The following is a 23,777-nucleotide window of genomic DNA, read 5'->3' on the forward strand; positions in this document are numbered from 1 at the left end:
ACACCAATCATGGGAGCCAGATCGCGGACACGAGGGAGTCAGTCCCGTCTGTGAGTTACACTGCGACCGCGACCGCAGACACTCACCCAGCACTGCCCGTGCGAACAATTCTCCGTTTCCGGCTAAATGTGCGATCCAGCCCCAATCCTTCAGCCCGAGTTCAGGTCGACCCCTGAGATCCTTTCTCTCGTGTTGAATTCCTTTTTCGACTATTTTTATTCCTCGTCGACGGAGTACTCCGTGCCCTGCTTAAAGTTACGTCATACTCCTGAGGTACAGTACGTGAAGCCGCAGCAAGGGACGGTATCGGTACGGTAATGTAAGCGCGCGTCCGTCGCTCCCGCCCAACCGTTTTGAATTCTTTGGGGTCAACGGTACGGCGCTAGGCCGTATCAGAGCTGCCTTGAACTCAACCAACCTTGCGGGCGCTCGGCACCGCCAGGGACCCAGACCACTGCCCCCAGTCCGCCCGACCAAGCTCCAATTTGCCCAAAAAAAAAAAAAAAGAAAAAAGGAAAAAGAAAAAAAAGAAAAGGCCCTCCAGCGCGGTGAAAAAACAAAAATTGTTGTGCTTGTCAGGACCCAAGGAGCGAGCTGCTTGTTTCGGGCACACGGACCGGTCGTCCCTCATTCCCTCCTCATCTCCCACCTCTGCTGTGCTCTTCCGCCGTCTTCGTCTCTTTCTGCTTTCCTTCGCTTCTCTGCTTCGTTCTTGCTGCAAGATAGGAATTTAATAGTTGCAATTGCCCTTCTCCGCCCGCTCCACCACCACCAAGACCTCAACCGCTCACCACAACCACATCCCTCACCACCACCACCACCAGCATTACATCCCTTTCTTCCCTCCCAACGACATCTCACCCCTCACACCCACGCAACATCGCTCTCTATCGCGGCCTCTGGTGGTTATTCTTACGGCTTCGACTGATTCTCACTTGACTGTGAGGACCTCCCCAGCCAAATCGAGGTGCTGGCGTGCTTGCTTCAGTAACAGTTGGTATGTTGGACTCCCTGACCCTTCTTCATAGCGAAATGCTCGGCACGACAATGCTTCTCTGATGGACCTTTTTCTTTTCTTTTTCTTTTTTTTTTCTTTTTTTTTGCCCCCTTTGCTGACCGGCGACCCTAGATGATATAGAGATACCTCGACGGCGCTTCTATTCTTAAAACTTTTAAACCATGTACGGCACTTCTACGGGCCCGCAGACGGGCATCAACACACCCCGCTCCTCGCAGTCCCTGAGGCCTCTTTTCCTCTCCCACGGGTCTCTCGAATTCTCCTTTCTCGTCCCAACCTCACTCCACTTCCATGCATCACAGCTCAAAGATGCGTTCTCCGCGTCCCTCCCTGAACCCACAGACGAGCTCGCCCAGGATGATGAGCCATCTTCTGTTCCTGAACTCGTCGCTAGATATCTCGGTTTCGTTGCGCGACAGGTGGAGGAAGGCGAAGATGACGCCCAAGGCTCATACATAGACCTGCTTAAGCTGGCTCTGAACGAATTCGAGCGGGCGTTCATGCGAGGAAACGACGTGCATGCAGTCGCTGGCTCTCTGCCCGGTATCACCGCCAAAAAGCTGCTGGTCGTCGAGGCTTACTACGCGGCCCGCGCGTCTGCAGCCAGGCCCACAAAACCTCACGAGTCAGCTTTACTCAGGGCTGCCGCTGATGGTACTGCAACATTGTACAGTGTGTACGGCGGACAAGGCAACATCGAAGAGTATTTCGACGAACTTCGGGAAATCTATTCTACCTATCCTTCTTTCGTGGAAGATTTGATTTCGTCATCGGCTGAGCTACTTCAAACCTTGGCTCGGGACCCCGACGCGATCAAACAGTACTCGAAAGGAATGGACATCCTGCGGTGGCTTCACGATCGTGACACTCAGCCAGATACTGATTACCTCGTGTCAGCACCCGTCAGTCTCCCGTTGATCGGTTTGGTGCAACTTGCTCATTACATGGCCACCTGCAAGGCAATGGGCAAGCAGCCTGGTGAGATCTTGGAACGGTTCAGCGGTACCACCGGTCACTCTCAGGGTATCGTCACGGCTGCGGTAATTGCAACCGCAACGACATGGGAGTCTTTTGGAAAGGCCGCCAAGAATGCCTTGACGATGCTGTTCTGGATTGGATTGCGTAGCCAGCAGGCTTATCCACGGACGTCATTGGCTCCTTCTACCCTCCAAGACTCGATTGAACATGGAGAAGGAGTCCCAACACCTATGCTGTCCATTCGTGACTTGCCCCGCGCAGCCGTTCAAGAGCACATCGATGCGACTAATCAGCACCTGCCCAAAGACCGCCACATTGCCATCTCTCTGGTTAATAGCGCCCGGAATTTCGTCGTTACCGGTCCTCCAATTTCCCTCTACGGTTTGAACTTGCGACTCCGAAAAGTCAAAGCCCCCACTGGATTGGATCAAAACCGGGTGCCCTTCACCCAGCGCAAAGTCCGCTTTGTCAACAGATTTTTGCCCATTACGGCGCCATTCCACAGCAAGTACCTCACCTCCGCTTTCGATATTATTGCAGAAGACCTCGAGGACATCCAAATCCCCGCAAGCTCACTTCGCATTCCTGTTTACGATACCAATACAGGTGTTGACTTGCGGCAAAGTGGGGATAAAGATGTTGTTCCCGCGCTGGTTCGCATGATCACAAGTGACCCTGTGAACTGGGAGAACGCCACCGTATTCGAGAATGCTACTCATATCGTTGACTTCGGTCCTGGCGGTATTTCAGGTCTTGGGGTTTTGACCAACCGCAACAAGGATGGTACCGGAGTGCGAGTCATTCTCGCAGGATCCATGGACGGTACAAACGCTGAAGTTGGCTATAAACCTGAGCTCTTTGATCGAGATGAGGAGCACGCGGTGAAATATGCGGTAAATTGGGTCAAAGAATTTGGTCCTCGTTTGGTCAAAACCTCTGTCGGTCAAACGTTTGTCGACACCAAGATGAGTAGGCTTCTGGGTGTTCCGCCTGTCATGGTTGCTGGTATGACACCCACCACCGTCCCGTGGGATTTCGTTGCTGCCACCATGACCGCTGGTTACCAGATTGAGCTTGCTGGGGGTGGTTATTACAATGCCAAAACTATGACAGAGGCTTTGCACAAAATCGAGAAAGCAATTCCTCCCGGCCGTGGTATCACTGTTAACTTAATTTACGTCAATCCCCGTGCGATGGGTTGGCAGATACCCTTGATCGGCAAACTCCGCGCTGATGGAGTCCCGATTGAAGGTCTTACGATTGGTGCCGGTGTTCCGTCTATTGAAGTCGCAAACGAATATATCGAGACCCTTGGTATCAAACACATTGGCTTCAAGCCGGGTTCCATGGAGGCTATCCAGCAGGTCATTAATATCGCCAAAGCCAACCCAACTTTCCCAGTTATTCTACAATGGACTGGTGGTCGCGGCGGCGGTCACCATTCCTTTGAGGATTTCCACCAGCCGATCTTGCAGATGTACAGCCGTATCCGTCGATGTGATAATATAGTATTAGTTGCCGGTAGCGGCTTTGGTGGCGCTGAAGATACTTACCCATATTTGACCGGTACTTGGTCTAGACAGTTCGGCTATCCTTCCATGCCCTTTGATGGATGCATGTTTGGCAGTCGTATGATGACAGCGAAGGAAGCACACACCTCCAAGGCGGCGAAGGAAGCTATTGCTGCTGCCCCGGGTGTCGATGACAGTGAGTGGGAGAAGACCTATAATGGCCCTGCTGGCGGTGTCATCACGGTGCGATCTGAGATGGGTGAACCAATCCACAAGCTTGCAACTCGTGGTGTTTTGCTCTGGGCTGAGATGGACAAGAGAATCTTTGCTCTGGACAAAGCCAAGCGTCTTCCCGAACTTAAGAAGAATCGCGACTACATCATCAAAAAGTTGAATGACGACTTCCAGAAGGTTTGGTTCGGTCGTGACTCCTCCGGAAATACCGTCGATCTTGAAGATATGACTTATGCGGAGGTCGTCCACCGTATGGTTGATTTGATGTATGTGAAGCACCAGTCACGATGGATTGATGACTCTTTGAAACGCCTCACCGGCGACTTTATCCGTCGTGTCGAAGAACGGTTCACATCTACCGAAGGACAAGCATCTCTGCTTCAATCTTACTCTCAACTCGATAAGCCATACCCCGCTGTTAGTGATATTCTAAAGGCATACCCCGAGGCTTCCTCCCAACTCATTAGCGCCCAAGATGTGCAACATTTCTTGCTGCTCTGTCAAAGACGAGGTCAAAAGCCAGTCCCATTTGTCCCTGCACTCGATGAAAACTTTGAGTTCTGGTTCAAGAAAGATTCCCTCTGGCAGTCTGAAGATCTTGAGGCTGTCGTGGGTCAAGATGTCGGCCGCGTTTGTATCTTGCAAGGCCCGATGGCGGCTAAATACTCGAATAGCGTCGACGAGCCGGTTAAAGACATTCTTGAGGGTATTCACCGCAATCACATCAAGGGTCTTATCCGCGATGTCTATCACGGAGAAGAATCTAACGTCCCTGTTGTGGAATATTTCGGCGGTCGCTTGCTTCTTGAAAACGAGGATGACCGTGACATCGATGGCCTGACCGTTTCCGAAGACTCGACAAAGATTTCTTACAGGCTATCTTCCTCTCCTTCTGCAAATCTGCCTGATCTTGAGCGTTGGCTCCATCTCCTTGCCGGAAAAGCGTATTCCTGGAGACACGCCTTTTTCACCGCCGAAGTGTTCATCCAAGGCCATCGCTTCCAATCTAACCCAATGAAGCGCCTTCTTGCTCCTACACGTGGAATGTATATTGAAATTGCCAACCCGGATACGCCACAGAAGACGGTTATCAGCGTCCGAGAACCCTCCCAGTCTGGTAAATTAGTGAAAACCGTTGAAGTCCGGATGAGCAGTAAAAATGAGATCTCTCTGACGCTCTACGAGGGAAGGACGGCCGAAAATGGCGTTGTTCCACTGGTGTTCCAATTCGTTTATCATCCGGAAACTGGCTATGCACCGATCAGAGAGATAATGGAAGGCCGCAATGATCGCATCAAGGAGTTCTATTATCGTATTTGGTTTGCCGAGAAATCTGTTCCATTTGATACGCCTGCTACCAGCGTGTTTGATGGAGGATCCACAACCGTGGTCACCAAGGATATTGCTGACTTCGTGCATGCTGTCGGGAATACTGGTGAAGCCTTTGTTGACCGCCCGGGCAAGGAGGTATATGCTCCTATGGATTTCGCTATTGTTGTTGGATGGAAAGCAATCACAAAGCCAATTTTCCCTCGCGTCATTGATGGAGATCTTTTGAAGTTGGTGCACTTGTCAAATGGTTTTCGAATGGTTCCCGGGGCGGAGCCAATCAAAGTTGGCGACGTTTTGGAGACTACTGCTCAGATCAATGCGATTATCAACCAAGACTCCGGAAAGATGGTTGAGGTCTGTGGTACAATCAAGCGAGATGGCCAGGCGATAATGCATGTCACGAGTCAATTCCTTTACAGAGGCACGTATACCGATTACGAGACGACATTCCAGCGCAAAGAGGAGGTGCCTATGCAGGTCCATCTGGCGTCAACCAAGGATGTCGCGGTTCTTCAGTCTAAGGAATGGTTCCGCCTTGATGACCCTGATGTGGAGCTTCTCGGGCAAACTCTCACTTTCCGCCTTCAGAGTACCGTTCGATTCAAGAACAAGACTGTCTTCCATAGCGTTGAGACAATGGGTCAAGTGCTCTTAGAACTGCCAACCAAGGAAATCATCCAGGTTGCGTCGGTCGAATACGAAGCTGGAACTTCCCATGGAAATCCTGTAATTGACTACTTGCAGCGCCACGGCCAGTCTATCGAGCAGCCCGTTCACTTCGAGAATCCCATCCCACTTAGCGGCAAGACACCACTTATCCTGAAAGCTCCTGCATCCAATGAAACCTATGCACGCGTCTCTGGAGATTACAATCCCATCCACGTTTCTCGTGTATTCTCTAGCTACGCAAATCTGCCTGGCACCATCACACATGGCATGTATACTAGTGCTGCAGTCCGAAGTTTAGTCGAAACCTGGGCCGCTGAAAACAATATTGGTCGTGTTCGCAGCTTCCATGCCTCCCTTGTTGGTATGGTTCTTCCCAATGATGACCTTGTTGTCAAGCTTCAGCATGTGGGTATGATTGCCGGACGAAAGATCATCAAGGTCGAGACGAGCAACCAAGCAACGGAAGACAAGGTCTTGCTTGGTGAGGCTGAAGTTGAGCAACCCGTCTCTGCTTATGTATTTACTGGCCAGGGTTCTCAAGAGCAAGGTATGGGTATGGATCTCTACAACTCGAGTCCTGTTGCGCAAGAGGTCTGGGACCGCGCCGACAAGCATTTCTTGGAGAATTATGGTTTCTCTATCATCAACATCGTCAAAAATAACCCGCGTGAATTGACCATTCACTTTGGTGGCCCACGAGGAAAGAAAATACGACAGAACTATATGTCCATGACTTTCGAATCTGTTAACGCTGATGGCACGATCAAGTCAGAGAAGATTTTCAAGGAAGTGAATGAACAGTCAACTTCTTACACGTATAGGTCGCCATCAGGCCTCCTCTCCGCGACACAATTCACCCAGCCTGCTCTGACCCTCATGGAAAAAGCCAGTTTCGAGGATATGCGGTCCAAGGGTTTGGTTCAGCGTGACAGTTCATTTGCTGGACACTCCCTTGGCGAATACTCTGCCCTTGCTGCCCTTGCTGACGTTATGCCCATCGAGAGTTTGGTGTCCGTTGTGTTCTACCGCGGATTGACCATGCAGGTGGCTGTCGAACGTGATGAGCAAGGTCGATCCAACTATTCCATGTGTGCTGTCAATCCAAGCCGCATCTCTCCGACATTCAACGAGCAGGCTCTTCAGTACGTGGTTGAGAATATTTCTCAGGAGTGTGGCTGGTTATTGGAGATTGTCAACTATAACGTCGCCAACATGCAATATGTTTGTGCTGGAGATGTATGTTTTTGTCTACCTTGTACTCCCGTGTTGCTGAGCTAGTGCACTAATAGTTTTACAGCTTCGAGCTCTTGACTGCCTTACAAATGTCCTTAATGTTCTCAAGGCTCAGAAGATCGACATCCAAGCGTTGATGAAGACCATGTCTCTGGAAGACGTCAAGGCCCATCTCGTCGAAATCATCAAGGAATGCAGAAAACAAACCGAAGCAAAGCCTAAGCCACTCACCCTTGAGCGTGGTTTCGCTACAATCCCTCTGAAGGGAATCGACGTGCCATTCCACAGTACCTTCCTTCGCTCTGGCGTGAAACCTTTCAGATCTTTCTTGCTCAAGAAGATTAATAAGTCCACCATCGATCCCAGCAAGTTGATCGGCAAATACATTCCCAACGTCACTGCACGTCCTTTCCAGATCACCAAAGAGTACTTCGAGGATGTGTACCGACTTACCAACTCTCCCCGCATCGGCCATGTATTGGCTAACTGGGACAAATACGAAGACCCCTTGGACGCTAGGAATTAAAAGCATCAAAGACGTCCAGTTCTTTCGTAATTTTTGATTACATGCCCCAACCACCCCTTTTTTTCCCACCTTTCTTAATATTCCCTGCACTACGTATGAATATAGAGCTTCTTAATACAAAAATTATGGTACATGTGCCCTATCGATGTTTCTTTCCTACAGCTTTATTTTTCTGAATGCTCCCCTTTTGCCATTGATCTGGAACATGTTTTTGACTGTGTTTGATTAAGTGTCTATGTGATTTTGAACTGTTGAAGAACGCCTGTGTAATGAGAATGAGATCATGCTCTGAGATAGATAAATAAAGTGTTCCCTGATTTTCAAAGCCTCATCATTGCTCAGCAAGAATTCAATATATAGGAATATCCCGTGAAAACTGCTAATCCATTAAAAATACAGTTGTTCCCATCTTGACTGTGGTTCAATTGGCTTTTCGAGCATTATAGGTAAGGTAGCTTTATGGTGACTAGCTACTTTTCTGCGAAGTGAAAACGCCCAAACTCCCAATAGTACGGAGTATATCAATCGAATACATGCGTACATTACATCATAGCATAACTGGTCCATGAATCGGCCTTGGGCAATGTCTTAACAGAAGGATGCGTCCACCATGCCAGCCATTAGCGCAAAGGAAGTTCACTTTAAAGCAAGGAGTAGATAAAGCATCCTTCCTATTTATCTCTTTTTATGTTATTTTAGTCATTTTTTTTTTAATGCTCTTTTTCAAGAACCAGAAGGTTTGAAATTGGGCGCTGGTCTCAGTAATTTATCCTCCTTAGCGAACACGCCGACCTCTTTGACGATGGCGATGAATTTCGGATAGTTGGTTTTCATATCGCCTAGACGGTGACGGAAGAGTTTGAGCAGATCACCGGATGAAATACCGGTAGGAGGAATGGCAGCGTGGACCTCGGCGTGCGTGGGGAAGGATCCGACTGGGGCTGCAGTTGTGGCTGTTGCGGGGGTAGATGGGCGGACTAGAAAGAGGTGAGCTTTTGTTAGGACTTCTAGACAGATAGGCGATGGGAGGGAATCTAGGGGAAAGGAATGCCGATGATGATGAACGTACCAGGAGGACTACCGGCGCGGGAACCGGCTGGAGTGCCCCTCTTCGAAGACACGCCGGGAGGATTGATTTTCAGTTTCTTTGCTACTGCGCTGTCGCTCACTTCTGCACCGGAGGCGGCGCCTCGCTCTGCGTCACTACCAGAGCCCGCACCGCCGGTTCCACTCCGCATGCGTTTCTTCCCAGCTGGTTTTGTGGCATCCTGTTTTCGTTGAGTAGCGGAAGTAGTGGTCGACGGTGCAGGAGACATGGGTCTCGAACCAGGTTTGGAGCCTGTTGTAGACAATGGCTGGCCGATGTGTTTGTTCTTGGCTTTCTTGCGTGGAGTATCCGTGCCGCTGGCGTCGGAAACGTTTGGTGAACCGGGGCGTTTCTTCATTTGCTGCGTGGGACCCTTTTTCAACGCATCTGTGAATTTTCCCCGATCAGATGGTGTACTTGTACCCTTTGTCTGGGGCGCAGATGATTTTTCTCCTTCCTTCTTCTCCTCCTCCGCTCTAATTCGTTCGGCTTCAGACTCGTCCGTATTCTAGATTGAAATAATTAGACAAGGATGACTTGATAAGGATACTGTGGTGCGAAAGAGCGAACTAACCTCATCTTCAGACCAGGGATTGGCATCAGACCCGCTACTATAGTCATAGTTCTTTTCGCGCCGCTGGAGGGCTTTCCGAACCTTCTTTCCAAACTCCTTAAGCGCCTCTTTCTCTCTTCGCTCCTGATTCTCCTCGGCCTCATAATCCCTTTCATCCCTTAAATTGAATACGTTAGCCTTTAATTGGTCTTTTTTGATACGCTTCTCCGCCAGCTTGGCTTCCTCATCTTCTTCCACCACAACATGTTCTTCATCATCAGCAAATCTGTCCTCCTCAAAGTCCATATCATCGCCTTCGCCACCTTCTCCAACACCAGAAGACACCACTCTTCCCGTATAAACTTTACGTTGTTTCGCAAAGTCTGCTAATTCCCGCTCTTGCTTTCGCTCCTGCTCCTTTTCCATGAACCACCGTGGATCTTTAATTTTCTTGGACATGTATTTTTCAGCTTCTTCAATGGTAAGAGCTTTGAACGGATTTTTCCCACTAAATTTATACCACTTGTCTATTGGAACCAGCCGCAGCTTGCCATTCTGCTCTAGAACAAACATCGCGTAGGTCTCAGACATGGCGGCCTCGTATTTACCAACCCAGGTATTCTTATTATCGAAGTCTTCTAAGTGCCAAGGGAGCGCTTCTTCGTATTTTACGCGAGCTTTCGCGATCTCCTCGGGTGTCATCTCCGATTTAAACACCTGCTGGATGCGCTGTTTCGGGACGTTTGTGCGTTTAGGGCCACCAGAAGCTGAAGGGGCAATTTGTGCCAGATTCTCTTCGCGTTCTTTGGCTCTAGCAGCCTTCTTGGCCTCTAACGCTTCTCGTTCGGCCTCAGTTAGATTTCCTTCTCGTCCCTTCTGCGCGTTCTGTTGTCTTTCGATCGGCGGTGGCTCAGTGGTAGCTCTCGGGTCACGACGTTGGAGTCGGACTGGACGTGTAAACTGCGATTCGTCTCTGGGATCAATATTCTTTTTCGACAAGAATTTGGCGACATGGTGTTTTAAGCCCTCCTTCATAGCACGTTTGGTAGTGACCAATGCAAAATCGACGTAATTCTGACAAAGGAGGGGCCCGCTGAAGCCATTCACAGTCATATCATCTGCACTAGGGATGGGAGGAGGCTTCGGGGTGGAGGTATTTGATTGAGGTTTCGGAGGAAGTTGTGGCGAAGGGCGTGGTTGTCCATTGGCAACAGGGGCACCACCCGGCGCCAGACCTTGAGAGCGTGGAATCGGTCTCTTTTTTGGACGCACTAGCGGGTCTGCGGGTTTTGGACGGCGAACCTTGATAAAAGGCCCAGCACGACCAGCTGGAGGTACTCGACCGGGCGGCCCGTTTGGCGGGACCGAGCTCATGATATGGGGATAGAGAAAATCGAGTATGTAAAAGACAAGAGTCCAGAGAATATAGTGATATTTTATCTGTGGAACTCGATCTCTCTTAGGACAGCCTAGAGAGCTTCGCTAGAGGGTCAATGGATGAGATTGTACTCCGTCAGTTGAGGATTGATGCTGGACGACGGTTTGATGAATAGAAAGAATAATGTAGACCAGGCATATAATGTGGATTCAGGCGCTGCTGAAGAACACTTGAGCAGGATGGTTGAAGATGCTCCAGGAATCCCCCGAGCCAGCGCTGAGCAGGACGAGCAAAACAGAAGCAGCAATGAGGTCAGGGCGGAAGCGCTTCAGGATGAGCTGCTTAGTCAGATGCATTAATTACTAAGCAGTTTCCTGGATTAACCTAGCATGGTCTAGTGCATACGAAGCTCAGCACCACGGAATAACTATTCCCCATTAATCACAACGTCAGTTCACCACAAGGTCCAAATTTCACAGCTTTTAAGAGATATCTACAGAGATATGATTACATTTGATGGCTGGCAGGTCATTCTTGGACAGAGGGAGCACTGCTGTTTTGGCACATATGTTATAGGCCTTGTTGATATGTGCTTCTGTGCATTGATGGCACAATATCATCATTCTCCTAGTTCTCAACTTGACAGGGGATTCAGATCCTCAGAAACGGGAGCACGGTCTAATCCAAAGGCCGTACCCTGTAAATAATTTTTTTTTTTTTTTTTTTTTTTTTTTTTTTTTTTTTGCATTTGCTGTGGCAACAAACCAGGGCTTATCAGAGCTATGAGAGATCTGATTATATATCCATGCCACACTCCTCCCGGACGTGTTTCCCAGATTTATTTCCTCTCCGTTGATACTCAAGGCCAGGGTGGTTGAGACTGGAAAACCGGAGTAAACACTCTATTTGATGTACATACATTGGAGCTTGTGCCACTATACCCATATGCCCTATGAATCTGAAGGGCCCCTGATTAAGCTATTATTTCAAGTCGTCGAAAATAAGGCTCCAATCACGCCCTTATGGTCAACGGTGAATCATGGATATCGCTCAGGATTGGAACGTAGTGGCGCGGAAACCCGCACATGATACCAACTCTCTACATTGACCCAAAGGCTATCAGACGTATCTCAGGATTGTATGCAGCGAAACATTGAAACGCATTAGAGATATACCTTCCTATACCAAGGCATTTTAGGATGCTTGCACTTCAGACTCACGGAGACGGCCGACGGAATTAGCTAATCTCGTGTCAGCGCAAGGAAACCTTTGACATCGAGGATTGCGTGCTCGTTCTTGTGTTATTGAAGGCAGTCGAAGCCCTACCCTCCAGCCCCAGGTATATCTTCGGCAAGATTCCCACAGTGGTGGTCTTTCTTTATCCCTTTCCCAGCCACCTTCTACCTTTTCTCTTCTACTCATCGTTACCACCTTTCTGCTGCAATAGGCTTAAAACTGCACGAAATTACTTCTTGTCAACCAAAATTTGTTTCCAAAGCCTTTTATTTTTATTTATTTATTTATTTATTTTTTCTTTCTCCTATCATATTTTGGAATTGATGCATTTCTGCCACACTTGTCCAACATGGCAATGACTCGCTTGGCCCGCGTTCCCAAATCTGAACAGACTACCGAATGGGAAGGGCGTGGGACCATTGCTTATGTTTCGGAAGCCTCAAAGAAAGAATTCCTGAACCTCCCACCCGAAGTCCATGCTCGTCTGCAGCTTGCAATTGCCCAGCTTGACAACCAGAATTCCGTCGTCCGTCGGGTCATCGTTGGAAGATTTACTCCGCCCAAGATTTCCACCGTTGAAAAGTATGAGCTGGCTCGCTACAATGTCGATTGGCCTTCTCCTACAGCTGAGCATGACGTCCTAGATCCTCCACGCAAAACCAGCCGCACCATGGTTGCCAGAATCCAATATAATAAGACTAAGACGGACTACATGGAATATCTTTCGTCTCACGTTCCGCAGTGGGAAATGTCAGATGGTCAATTAAAGGAACGCGAGGCCACTCGGGTTGAGTTGGTCAAGATTGCAGCTAGGGCTATCAGGGAACGTATGACTGATCTAGGCTTACCAACAAGCGATTTTACCGTGGCATTGCATTGTTTCGGCAGCTTCTGCTCTGGCTTTGCAGTCCCTTCTTCCGAGATGGACCTGACTGTTGTCACTAGAGGTGTCCCTTCCATCCTGGACTCCGAGCTGCCACGCCTTTTCAAGGCGGCTTACATTGCGGCAGGTTTTAACGTGTATACGGAGCCGGAGGGGCCAATCGGCTTCACTGTCCAGGAGAAAAGCGAGGACGAAACCTCCGAGTGCATCCCTTTATACAATATTCATTTCGAGAACGTTGCCTTGAAAATGCGAACCACGACTCTTTTGCGATGCTATCGGGCTTGTGACGATCGAGTCTACGAAATGGGTGTTTTCATTAAGTATTGGGCCCATGCTCGCCAGATCGATGATCCAAAGGCTGGCACCTTGCCGTCGTTCAACTACATCCTCATGCTCCTTCACTATTTGATGAAAGTTGCAACGCCACCCGTTATTCCCAACCTGCAGCTTTCAAACATTGGAATGCGGAATCTTGAATGGATCGAAGGACATGAAACATTCTTCTGGGATAACTTTGAAGAAATTGCTCGTGTTGCTGGCAAGGGAATACTGACATCCAACCGCCAGTCAGCTGGTGAACTCCTCCGCGGCTTTTTCACTTACTACTCCCCAGCGGAATCGGGCAACCGGCGCTGGTCAACTAGATATTCTAAGTTTAACTGGAAGAATGACGTTGTCTCCATTCGCAACCCAAATTTGACTTCCAAAGAGACGAAGCGCTGGGACTGCAGCTTTTTCAACAAGGACGGCACTCGGACCTGGAACTTCCTCGCCATCGAAGATCCGTTCAACCCCAACAACAACTTGGCAAAGAGTATCTCCAAGGGCTCCGTTTTTATCATTAGGCGCGAATTTGAACGTGTGAATATGATTATGAATCGTGCAGAATTTGTCCCTGGTTTCGGCTGGGAATGGGCTAACAACAATGATGAAGTTGGGGAAGACATTTTCGACGATCGTATCCCCGCTACGCTCAACCCTGCAGATTAAGTTCAATACAATATTGTTGATGTTCTTGATGTTTTTTGCTCGAACTACCCTCTTTTTTTTTTTTTTTTTTTTTTTTTTTTTTCTCCCCAGATTGGTCTGGTTTATTATGTTTCTGTGTTATTATCAGTATCTGTGAAAATTGCTCATATTTATTACCTGTTCATGGTCACTCTTTTGTGAGCTTCCTTATAGAAAGTCACATCATTATGTTTTTGCAATGCACGGTATTATGAGATTGGAGATAAGGATTTGATGAAGCTAGTGGAAATTGGTGCCAAAGAAGGACTTTGCAACTTATCCCAACCCCCATTATCCTCCCTTCATAATCATCTACATGCCTTTCTCATATTCAAAAGAAAAGAGCGAAAAAGAAAAAAAGATACGTTGTTCTTGTTGGTTTGGTCCAGTTCAGGTGTTGTCTAAACAGTTTACCTCAGGTTTAACACCAACAGTGGTAGATGAAATTAGAGCAGTTTCAATATTAGATTTTCGACATGATTTTGTTTTCTTGAAATAGAAATGGATAGGATTCCTGCAAGTTTCAGTTCCCAGTTACACGGGCTGCGATGATTCCATCATATTCCTGCCTCCGGAGATACCTTCATATCCGCGTTATGAGGAGGGTTTATTTGCTTCTACTTCTTCAAAGCGGCGCCTGTCTTCTTCAAGCTTCTTCTTCCTCTCTGCATCCCATTGCTCCCACCATTTCCTCATCCCCACAACATCGTATCCAGCATCTTCGAGCTTCCGTTTGTCACAAATAAACCATTCTTTCCCGCCTCCGCAATCCTTTTCGTACGCATTCAAGCTTATACCTTCCCACTCGTGGGTCTTCAGACTCCTGAATAATGCCACTGTTCCAACGGGTGGACAGAATCGCTCCGCATCAACAAACACGCTCACCGATATACCGAGTTCTAACTTGGTATTACTAGGGTGCTGGTTGCGCTGGGGATGGGAGGTGAAACTTGAATCTACGATGCGTAGATCGCGCTTGGGAGGCATGTTTCGGCGAGTTATGGTGTTGGGCGAGGTCCAGGATACTACGCCGAAGACGTCAACAATATAGTTGCGTTTTGGAAGGGCACGAAGCGGATAGAGAAGCTCGTGGACAAGAAAGAGGTTGAGGGGACGAGTAATGGACAAAGATCGGATAGGCTGTGCGTGGGCATTGGGTGTTTTGGCCTGAGATTTGGTGGGGGGCAGCCATGTGCTTTCAAAAGGAAACATGGTGAGGTCTGCTGCTCCAGGAGTCCGGGGCCTTATACCCTCAGCTGCTCCACAAGTCGATGCCCTAGCGCTAAGTCCCGGCGATTGCTCGCGTGTGTCTTCCAAAAGAAAGCCTGAAGCAAGCATTTCTGTATCGTCCAGGATACTCTCGTAAAATTCTTCGGTTTTGCAAATTCTGTCCTGAACTTGGGCTGTTGGTGGCGGAGATGTATCTTTCGAAGTGTCGGATTTTTGATCAGGATCAGGGAGCCTAGCATTCTTTTGCCGCAACGGCTCACTGGCGTCTAGCTCATCTCTGTCTCTTTTTTTGGCCACCATCTTTACCTTTAGAATTGGCATTCCAATTTGAATCTCGCCAATTTTTGGTTCAGGTCTGAGTCTTCCATCAACCGCCCGAAACCTCTCCACCGCGAGGAAGACAATCTGGCCTAAGCTTTCACTTTTATCTTTCGCATGGACATCAGCGCTAGAAACCCTTTCCGCCTTCTTTATTTCAAATCTCTCCAGCCCAAGAACCGCTCCCGGCACAACCTCACCGGTGGACACGAAGTAGTGCAATTCCCGCTTTAACAGCGCTTGGATAACCAGCTCTCCATCGCTTAGGAAAATGCGATATGTCTTGCGTGTCGGGATTCGCTCTTCTTCACTCGAGCCTGGTACCGCTAACGAGCATGATACCGAAGGTCCCGTGTCACCTATAAATTGGCGCGATGCGAGTATGATGGGAACCTCAATCACGCGCTCGACGCGTAGAATAAGCTCGGGTGGGTGATACCCGGTTCGAAGGAGTTCGGCGATACATGGCTGGACTACTGGGTGTGTCATCGGAGTCGAGATGTATTCCTTCTCAGCGAGTTCGCGTTAGATAAGAGGTTCACTTGACAGAGCCAAAAGTAGATTTAATGTTGATGAGCGCGCGGTTTCATAGTTACCATGTCAATCGGCCCGGAGTACCCATGACGGCCGTCCTTTCATCCCAACGCTTGCCCTTTTGCTACGTTTTGGTTTGTTTGAGGTCCCAGAGTGGTGGTTTACTCCGTACTCGCGACTAGATGTTGAGGCGGAAGCGGTTCAATTGACTTTTGACGGGGAACCCCACGCGAACACGGTAAAAATTTAGCCGCTGCGGATCAGCCGAACCAACTTGCATGCGCAGTGCTTGGCAGGAGAGAGGTTGTTACGAGGGAGGTAAAGAGAACTTCTTTTCTGTTAGGAGTACGGAGTACTCCGTACAGAGTATAAACATACATGGATTGAGCCTTTTTAATTGCTATTCTCAAAAAATTTCAACAATTTTGTCTTCGTCGTCTTCCCGAGGCGCCTCCTCTAAAGCTTTTGCCTTTGCTCTCTCCATCGCCTCTGCGTCCTTATCTTCGTCGCCTTCCTCGCCGCGCATAAGGACTTGCACCAATCGATCACACCCTTCCATCACCTTTGGGTCATCGATATGGGAATGGCATTCCCGGATCAAGGGATACACCTGAACATCTCTCATTATTTTTCTTCCTTCTTTGGTGGTTGTCAGCAGTAATAGCGTTTCCAAGTGTGTGGTGATGATTTCAGGATCGCTATCTCGCTCCTTGTCTGGGGGCAGAAGCTGAAGATCCGGGAGCATTGCCGCACTTTCTTCATCATCGAATTCTTCCGGTCCCGCAATAGGTAGCAGAACATACGGTAGGATATTAATCTGCGACTCTGACAACAAGCTCGGGTGTGCAGAAATCTCAAATGCAATGTTTTTAAGAGTTGAGGCCACGCCTTTTCTTCGGATGTGACTACGGTGCTCTGTGAAAACGGTGAGCTTTGTAATCGGAATGACTGAGTCGTATTCCTGCTCCGTGATAAAGTACGCACGGCCTTCTTCGTGCTTTGAAATATCTGCGAAGAAATAGGCGAGGTAATCGTAGTTTGTATCATTTGACTTGTTGAGTCCACCTTCATTGCCCTTGACGAAGCAGTCCATTAACTGATCCATCGCCTTCGAAGACTTGGAGGCTCCGGATGGCACGGCTCGGGTTAGGCTAATTATTCGCTTCATGCTATCGGACTTAGCCATGTTGGCAAGAAGCATCGTAATCTCACTCGCATTTGGCTCCTTCACGTTCTGTTGCTCAAACACCGTCAGCCCAAAGGCCACGCCCAGGGAGGGAGGCGCCGGGGGAAAAGCTGCAGAAGCAGTAACCTACATACGGTTACTTTTACCAACAATGTCTCCAAAAAGACATCATCCTCAGTTAATAACTTCAAAACCTCTTCGTCCCCTGAAAGATTAACCAACATGGTGAGCGCATTCTTCGCGATGGGCTATTCGGAGTGCAAAGGTGTCAGCTATGTTATGTCCCACCCAAATGATCGAGCTCGGACATACAGCATAGTCCCTTGCAAGCAATTTAAGATCACGAATTGGTAACAGTTGCTGCCGTTTAAAGAGGGAGGGTTGGGACGTAGAGTATCCGACGAGATGCTCGCATGCTAAGGCGGTTCAGCATTACCGTTCACGGACAATAGGGCGAAGGATGTCGCGGGGGAGCTATTTACCGATCTGTCTGATCTGCGAGTTCCCATGATGAAGGAACTCGACAAGCTACAATTAAAATATAAGTCGAAGCCACTTTCTTAAGGAAATAAATCCCCCGGGGGGCGGGGGCGGGGGTTTGGTTGTTTGATATACCTCCTCCAATTCAGTTGGCATGTTATTGCCAGGGCGCGGTGTGAATTAGCTGGGAGTATAGCAATGAATGGACGCGTACAGATGGTAAACAAAACACCATCAACCAGAGAGAAAGGGTTGCTCGCTGGCGGATCGATAATCTGGAGTGATCAAATTCCCGCCCGCCAAAAGAATGAAAAAAAGTGTCCCCGCGCTCTCGGTTTCTATTTTGCCGACTCATGGGCCCGCGTTAACTAACTAACTAGTGCAGCCGCACCGGAAGACCACTTCGCGCCCCCGAAAGAGGCGGCTCCAGAAAGAAATCCATGAGATCTCCGGTTGGCGATCCTACCCGCTCAGCTCTTGTGCTACGAAGGACTGTGAACACTCGGGCCATTACCCACGATTGGATTGTGGCGCGGAGATGAGAGTTGCTCAAAATAAAGAATGCCGAGCTGACTCGGCATTCTTTATTTACGGAGTAATTGGGCTTAAACATCCATCAAGAAAACGCCTCGTCGTCAATCAGCAGCGTTTGGCTCTCAATTATCTGATTTCTCTATATTACGGCTGAAAGTGTCCTGGTACACCTTGTCGGTTGCCTTTCTTTCTTTTCCTTCTCTTTGCTGGCCTTGCTGCTAGACAGCCTACATCATCTTCTTTTAGCCTCAGAGCCCCGGAATTCATGGGGAAGACAAACGCTCAGTTCTGGCCTAGCTTCTTGGGACCAATATTTAGGGCGTCTTCAAAAGATTGGGGCTAAGTCATGGGCACCGCAGACTCGAAAGTCCCCGCTCTCCACGCGCTTCTTCACACGAATCAACCGCTCAGCCAGAGTGTTCTCAATCCTGTGTGCAAGTGTGTCACTCACACCGTTAATGGAAGTTGCTCTCAACATCTTTCTTCAGTTTTGAAATGTGGTTTCCACAGGTAAAGCCAGGTGATACCGTGCAGCAACATCGGTCTCGAAATTTCTCATTTCGTATACAAAGATGTGTAATCGATACCAAAGAGGCTTGTATATCGGCGACGGTGTATGTCTAGAGGACCTCCTGCTTTCTTCGATGATTCAGTTTGAAGAAGAGAGAATGGCACGGAGCGTTGAAGCGAAGTAAAGGGAAGGAAAAGATTGGAGCCGCAGGAGTTTTTATATTTGAAAAGCTCAACTTCGTTCCTGAGTCTCGAAGTCGCCAACGAGTCACCGGGGCTGTTGAGCCTGAATCTTTGGGGAGGAGGTAAATACAGATTACCCTGTAGAGTTTCCGGATACAATTTTATGGCATAACAGGCCTATTTTTCCTTTGCAGCGTTTGACTTCATCGATTTTGGTTAAATATTTGGGTCAGGCCTAACCCCACCGATCATGGAATGGCATAATCCCCACGTTTTCTCTATCTACTATTACTTGATGACCGTGACTTGAGGGTCTTCGCGGATTGAGGATTCTTGCATTGAATGCACGTGGTAATCATTTAAAAGGAGGCATGTACATTCGTGTTTCCTGACAATAATGCAGTTTCTCCGCTCATGGTAACAGGAGGTGTTAGCAAAAGTCGCACCCTTCGTCAAGCGGCACCCTGGACTTCTTTGTTCAGTTAGCTGTCAGTGTTTGGGCGGTCAGCCATGCATGATGCATCCTGACTGGTGCGCCCTTGCGCAAGGGACATCAGGACCCGATTGGACGGCTAATCATTGCCCCGAATGACAATGAATATGAGATATCAAATGCCATATGGTGGTACCGTCTTTATTTACAGCTAACGCCTCCCGCCCCTCTCTTTAAATATTTTCCTTTTTGCCTCCTTCCTTCTCCTTCTATCTTGCGTCGATGTCGGAATGGCTGGTTCAGGTTCAGGTTCAGGTTCGGCACCTCACGCGCAAGCCTCTGGCTTAGTTAGGATTCCCGTCGTACGGTTTCCCCTGACGCAGGCAGTTTAATCTGACTGGGATTAGCTAACAGCTGGAGGGAGAATAGGACCCCGATTGCTGTGGGTTCTCAGATTATGGGGACTGGTAAGAAAACATTGTGCACAGCATAGATCATACCGTGATTAACATGGACTGTTGTGCGGTCGATAAAGCGCGAGTGATACGACATCATTGTGTTTGGAAATATTTGAGGATCACTTCGAAAATGGCCGAAGGTACCATGGTTATAATTATGGTGCATACTGGTATGATGGGGGGGCTTCAAGGAAACATCTATGCTGGCTGACCGTTCGTCCGATTCTAGGGCACCGAATGATCAGCAACAGAATGAACAGCTCGTAATCGCGTACAAATCCCCACTATTGGCGTATGCACACATATACAGAAGGCTAGTTAACTAGGAGTATAGGCATCGTATATTCCGCTTAATGCTGAACGGTAGGCTCCTTCTCGCACCGATTGATCGTGACATCGAAGTGAGCGAGTTATAGGTTGTTTGTAACCTTGAACATGCGCTGACGTTCAAGATAGAGAGTTCTCGATGTTGGAACCGGCACTGGAGTGGTACGTTCATGCTGCTTTGACATATGTGCCGTACAATACATTAACATATGTCTCAATAGTGGGCAATGCAAGTATACGCAGATTTGTTTTCAAGGAAAGTAATCGCGGCCCTGACAATTCATTTTTAGTGACTTTGCCGACGAATATCCTTCAGCCGAAGTTATTGGTACCGATTTATCACCCATACAACCGGCCTTCGTTCCGCCAAATGTTAGATTCGAGATCGAGGATGCAACGCTTGAATGGACGTTCCCACAAGACCATTTTGACTTGATTCATGTTCGCACTTTGTATGGCTCCGTTGGGGATTGGCCAGCGTTCTACCAGAGAACCCTTTCGTACGGACAACCCGGCTTAGAACCCATTTGCGCCTCCTTCTAATCTTATCATGACTAGGCATTTGAAACCCGGAGGTTGGTTTGATCAACTGGAGATGTCCGTCCAGTTTCAGTCCGACGAAGGAAACTTAAAGGACCACCATATTCTCAGTGTCTGGTCTAAGCTGTTCATCAGAATGGGGGAAATGACAGGGAAGACGTTCCGTATCGCGGAACTCGCCAAAGGATACATGGAAAAGGCGGGCTTCCAGAACGTGACTGAAGTGAGATTTAAGCTTCCCGTCGGGACATGGAGTAGCGATAAGCATATGAAAGAACTTGGAGAGTGGAATCTGCTCCAGTGTGACCAGGGCATCGAGGGCTGGGCAATGGCTCTTCTGACGAGGGTGTTGAAGGTGCGCACTGCCTGCATAGCAAGATGGCGTCAGCGACTAATTTGGTATGCTGAAAACAGTGGTCAGTTGACGAGGTAAAGCTTTTTCTTGCTGAAATGAAAATCGGGCTTCAGGATAGCAAAGTCCGTGCGTATTTCAATGTGTGAGATTTTCTGGCCTCTGTCTTTTTCCACTTAATGGATCACCTTTTCGCTGACACGCTAATGCAGGGTTAGTGTCCACGGCCAGAAGCCGCCTGGATAGTGTGAGACGGACCGTTTTATTCTAAATATGTTACTCCGTACTTTCATTGCCTGTTGTATTTTCGGGATATTTATCTTTTCAAGGAGAATCCTGCTCTTGCAATTTCTGTGACAGTTTCACTCTGCTGCTGAATGTATTCCGGTCCCTGTTGTCCTGACTTTGTCGCGTGTGGCTGAAGCTAAATATCATTGCAACCTCAACAGCCCCGTCCTGTTCCTCGGATCTCAGGGACCTTGGAGGTGATCTCCATCGTGAAAACCTCGCGATCTTGGCAGTTACTTTTCTACATATAGATTGTGCTCCGTAGTCCGGAGACAAGGAAATAGTCACTTCATGCTCAGGATGTTAAAGCTAATTAGGTCTGCTTGTGCATGGGTTCCTCGTGCGAATAGAATTTTGCCAAGCCAGAGGGACTTGACAAGGCATGATTTTAGAAGTTGACTTGAATTTTCCCTTTTTCCGTGTCCCTGGGGGGCACAGCTCCTCTGCAACTAGACTGCCAGCTAGCCACTGCTGAAGGACACGTTATTTAAAATAAGGTTACATAGTTTGAGAATTCAACTGCTCAGAGCCGGGCACTAACCACTATCTTCCATGATTACGGAGTACAGGCCTGCAAATAATGAACAGGCCACCAGGTCGCGGGACTGGAGATGTAACCGGCACATGTTGTGCAGGGAAGACCTCGTTCATGGTGCCCTAAGAGAAGGATGATCAATCGCACGATGTTCACCGCCAAGAAATCAAACCAATCCTGAGAAACATTTCGAGACTCACCTCTCATCAAAGAAATCTCTAATGAATCTCTTCTTGTCGTGTAGCTGACTGCATTTTCTGCTTCACCGCATCCTTCTACTCTCTTTTGCTTTCATTCACAATAGAATCATTGCAGGCTGACGACAGTGTGCATTGGCACCTGCATGGTTAATCAACCTTACTTTGTAGTTATTTAGTGGCTTTGATTGGCTTCACCTCCATAGACCGGGGGTTCATACAAAAAGTGCTTTCGTCCCTACCTTCTTTTATGACAATTGGGATCTTTTCTTGAACCAATTTGAATTCACTTCTGGTTATTTATCTCTCTTGGACACTTTGACCTCTTTTCCTCTTCCTGTCTTTTTTCGCTCTAAACCTCAAACAGAAAGGACGTGAAGAGTGTGATTTGAAAGTTATCAAACATAACAATGACGACTAGTACCAGTACCTCTCCTAATCTTCAAGAGATCCATGATTGCTTTATCGAATTGGTGAAGCAAGCCGGCGAGATGATCACAGGCGCAAAGCCCTTGGTCAACACAGTCGGGTCGAAGAAGAACAGTGTGTACTGCATACGAAGATGGGTTTGGGCCTTGAATGCTAACAGTGGCTATAGGCTCCGACCTCGTCACAGAAACGGACCGTGCTGTTGAGCAGATGGTCTCCAAGGCGTTAAGAAGTAAATATCCTGATTATGAGTATGCTTGCTGCCTACCCGTTTCTCTGGCTAAGAGCGCAGTAAGTTGACATGAGTACCCGCTATGATTATCCAGATTTATGGGTGAAGAGACCTATCAGCCCGGCATGCGCTTGACCAACGCGCCCACATTCATCGTCGATCCCATCGATGGCACAGTCAATTTTGTCCACAATTTTCCCAACGCATGTATTTCACTTGGGTTCGCGATTGAAAAGAAGCCAGTTGTCGGCGTTGTTTTCAATCCCTTTACGAAAACGTTGTATAGCGCCATCCGCGGAAAAGGAGCCTTTTTGAACCGCACAACCAAGTTGCCGCTGAAAGGAGACAATATAGAGCCATTGAAGGGCCTGTCTAGCGCTCTGGTGGGCGTGGAATGGGGATCTGACCGTCACGGCACCAACTGGGAGACGAAGATTCGTACCTTTGAGACCCTCGGAAAGGCGCGGGAAGAAGGCGGGGCGATGGTCCATTCGATGCGAAGCATGGGATCGGCCGCGTTGAATCTGTGCGCTGTTGCTTCGGGCTACATGGATCTTTACTGGGAAGGGGGATGCTGGGCATGGGACGTATGTGCTGGATGGGTCATTCTCACAGAAGCTGGCGGCATCATGGTTGATGGCAATCCCGGCGGGTGGAATGCAGCGGTTGATGGAAGACGCTACTTGGCCGTCCGCGCGTCTAAGAATGGGGAGGGACAGAAGGAGATCGTGGAGGAGTTCTGGGGTCAAATCAAGGGGAAGTTCGATTATGGCCAGTAAACCGGCTGTGGTTATTGACTGAAATCGCATGAAACGGCCTCTCTGGGCAGTTCAATCGACTTATATATTTCTTGAAATGATGGCGGTAGTGACTCGACCCTCAATTTACGCATGTAATAAAATCCATAGAGTATGATGTCAAATAAAAGCAATAATAGACTTGTTAACCAATTGCCTGGATAGATTGCTCCGTTCTTGAAACCCGTTGCTCAAATCCCAGACAGTTTGAGCTTGGGTTGCCTGTCTTTACGAATGAAGTTGAATGACTGGTAATGTTAAAGCCGGGGGCAATGCCGCAAATCAACCAAGTCCCATGGACTTGAGGCGCTGCATCTGATCCGCGGCGAAGCTCCTTCATCATCCAATGAATTTTCGGCACTGCAGTGATCAAAGGTCCAATAATAACGGCGGCGGTTGGATCCTAAGCAGCTTAATTTTTCTTAGTGTGAGCGACCACAGCAGCCTCACCATTTCAACCATCCATGCAAGGGCTCTCGCCGAATCCGCCTCGCAAAACTACGGCCTGGTCAGCGACTATTACCCCTCATATTCTTTGCCTATCAGGCTGTCTGCTCAGGGAGTC

The 23,777-nt window shown here is 48.5% G+C and overlaps 7 protein-coding genes across 7 annotated transcripts; 4 read left to right on the top strand and 3 right to left on the bottom strand.

The window, feature by feature from the left end:
- Positions 1–489: 489 nt before the first annotated feature.
- On the top strand, positions 490–7,831 carry FAS1 (beta subunit of fatty acid synthetase). The gene is made up of 3 exons (XM_003070372.2): positions 490–997; positions 1,130–6,978; positions 7,040–7,831. The coding sequence occupies exons 2-3, from the start codon at positions 1,180–1,182 to the stop codon at positions 7,499–7,501; spliced, it is 6,261 nt and encodes a 2,086-aa protein (XP_003070418.1). The 5' UTR covers positions 490–997; positions 1,130–1,179; the 3' UTR covers positions 7,502–7,831.
- Positions 7,832–7,956: 125 nt separating this feature from the next.
- On the bottom strand, positions 7,957–10,567 carry D8B26_004595 (uncharacterized protein). The gene is made up of 3 exons (XM_003070373.2): positions 9,163–10,567; positions 8,571–9,096; positions 7,957–8,478 (listed from the first exon to the last, which is right to left on the bottom strand). The coding sequence occupies exons 1-3, from the start codon at positions 10,513–10,515 to the stop codon at positions 8,225–8,227; spliced, it is 2,133 nt and encodes a 710-aa protein (XP_003070419.2). The 5' UTR covers positions 10,516–10,567; the 3' UTR covers positions 7,957–8,224.
- Positions 10,568–11,022: 455 nt separating this feature from the next.
- On the top strand, positions 11,023–13,631 carry D8B26_004596 (uncharacterized protein; the record flags this gene model as incomplete). The annotated part of the gene is made up of 2 exons (XM_003070374.2): positions 11,023–11,046; positions 12,147–13,631. 2 exons carry the CDS (start codon positions 11,023–11,025, stop codon positions 13,629–13,631), a joined length of 1,509 nt encoding a protein of 502 aa, XP_003070420.2.
- A 530-nt stretch (positions 13,632–14,161) lies between these two features.
- D8B26_004597 (uncharacterized protein) lies at positions 14,162–15,686 on the bottom strand (the record flags this gene model as incomplete). Its single annotated transcript, XM_003070375.2, has 1 exon — positions 14,162–15,686. One exon carries the CDS (start codon positions 15,684–15,686, stop codon positions 14,244–14,246), a length of 1,443 nt encoding a protein of 480 aa, XP_003070421.2. The 3' UTR covers positions 14,162–14,243.
- A 425-nt stretch (positions 15,687–16,111) lies between these two features.
- D8B26_004598 (uncharacterized protein) lies at positions 16,112–17,553 on the bottom strand (the record flags this gene model as incomplete). Its single annotated transcript, XM_066124531.1, has 5 exons — positions 16,112–16,965; positions 17,052–17,165; positions 17,230–17,333; positions 17,400–17,445; positions 17,533–17,553. The coding sequence occupies 5 exons, from the start codon at positions 17,551–17,553 to the stop codon at positions 16,138–16,140; spliced, it is 1,113 nt and encodes a 370-aa protein (XP_065980612.1). The 3' UTR covers positions 16,112–16,137.
- A 2,512-nt stretch (positions 17,554–20,065) lies between these two features.
- On the top strand, positions 20,066–21,326 carry D8B26_004599 (uncharacterized protein). The gene is made up of 5 exons (XM_066124532.1): positions 20,066–20,071; positions 20,133–20,342; positions 20,401–20,737; positions 20,797–20,879; positions 20,947–21,326. The coding sequence occupies exons 3-5, from the start codon at positions 20,438–20,440 to the stop codon at positions 20,978–20,980; spliced, it is 417 nt and encodes a 138-aa protein (XP_065980613.1). The 5' UTR covers positions 20,066–20,071; positions 20,133–20,342; positions 20,401–20,437; the 3' UTR covers positions 20,981–21,326.
- An 838-nt stretch (positions 21,327–22,164) lies between these two features.
- Positions 22,165–23,305, top strand: D8B26_004600 (uncharacterized protein; the record flags this gene model as incomplete). Its single annotated transcript, XM_003070378.2, has 3 exons — positions 22,165–22,297; positions 22,353–22,434; positions 22,510–23,305. 3 exons carry the CDS (start codon positions 22,165–22,167, stop codon positions 23,192–23,194), a joined length of 900 nt encoding a protein of 299 aa, XP_003070424.1. The 3' UTR covers positions 23,195–23,305.
- Positions 23,306–23,777: the final 472 nt, after the last annotated feature.

This window comes from Coccidioides posadasii, chromosome 2 (genome assembly GCF_018416015.2).
Source record: "Coccidioides posadasii str. Silveira chromosome 2, complete sequence".
Classification (NCBI taxonomy): Eukaryota; Fungi; Ascomycota; class Eurotiomycetes; order Onygenales; family Onygenaceae; genus Coccidioides; species Coccidioides posadasii.